This window comes from Cynoglossus semilaevis, chromosome 19, assembly GCF_000523025.1.
Source record: "Cynoglossus semilaevis isolate Cse_v1.0 chromosome 19, Cse_v1.0, whole genome shotgun sequence".
NCBI classification, from domain to species: domain Eukaryota; kingdom Metazoa; phylum Chordata; class Actinopteri; order Pleuronectiformes; family Cynoglossidae; genus Cynoglossus; species Cynoglossus semilaevis.
Genome location: NC_024325.1, coordinates 16,596,088 through 16,596,493, shown reverse-complemented (window position 1 = coordinate 16,596,493; position 406 = coordinate 16,596,088). Strand labels below are relative to the sequence as shown.

At 56.7% G+C, this 406-nt stretch overlaps 1 protein-coding gene across 2 annotated transcripts in view; it reads left to right on the top strand.

Moving 5' to 3' along the window:
* The first annotated feature begins 145 nt into the window (after positions 1 to 145).
* Positions 146 to 406, top strand: part of LOC103395622 (arrestin red cell) — a 29,297-nt gene continuing 29,036 nt past the window's right edge. Inside the window, exon 1 of one of the 2 annotated variants that reach the window (XM_008333382.3) lies at positions 146 to 343. In XM_008333382.3, the coding sequence (XP_008331604.1) occupies positions 321 to 343 (23 nt within the window). In that variant the 5' untranslated portion in view covers positions 146 to 320. The remainder of the gene's footprint in view (positions 344 to 406) is intronic. The other variant, XM_008333381.3, reaches the window with a different exon arrangement.

The window sequence follows — 406 nt, the reverse complement described above, 5'->3', positions numbered from 1 at the left end:
CCCCTCTTGTCTTTTCCTTCTCTTTTTTTGCTGCTCGACATTTTTTAACATTATTTTGATGCTTCATGTTTTTGTGTCGCTGCTGCGAACACACACACACACACACATCCTGTCTTTGCGGAAGTAGGCAGATGGAGGCGGGGCTAGTCAAACGAACACACACACACACACACACACGGACTGTTAGCTGTGGAGCAGTGGATGGACGCGGTGAGTGCCTCTGACTGGAGCAGTTCGATCTGAGGCTCATCTAAGGTCCAGTCTTCACCGAGTCCGGGCTCCGAGTGTCGGGATCCTGCTGCCGTCCGCCTGCTGAGGACATGGGGGACAAGGCGGGAACCAGGTGAGAGCTGCGGGGGCTGCGGGCTCCGGGCTCCGGCTAACAGCGCGTTAGCCGCGGAGCTCA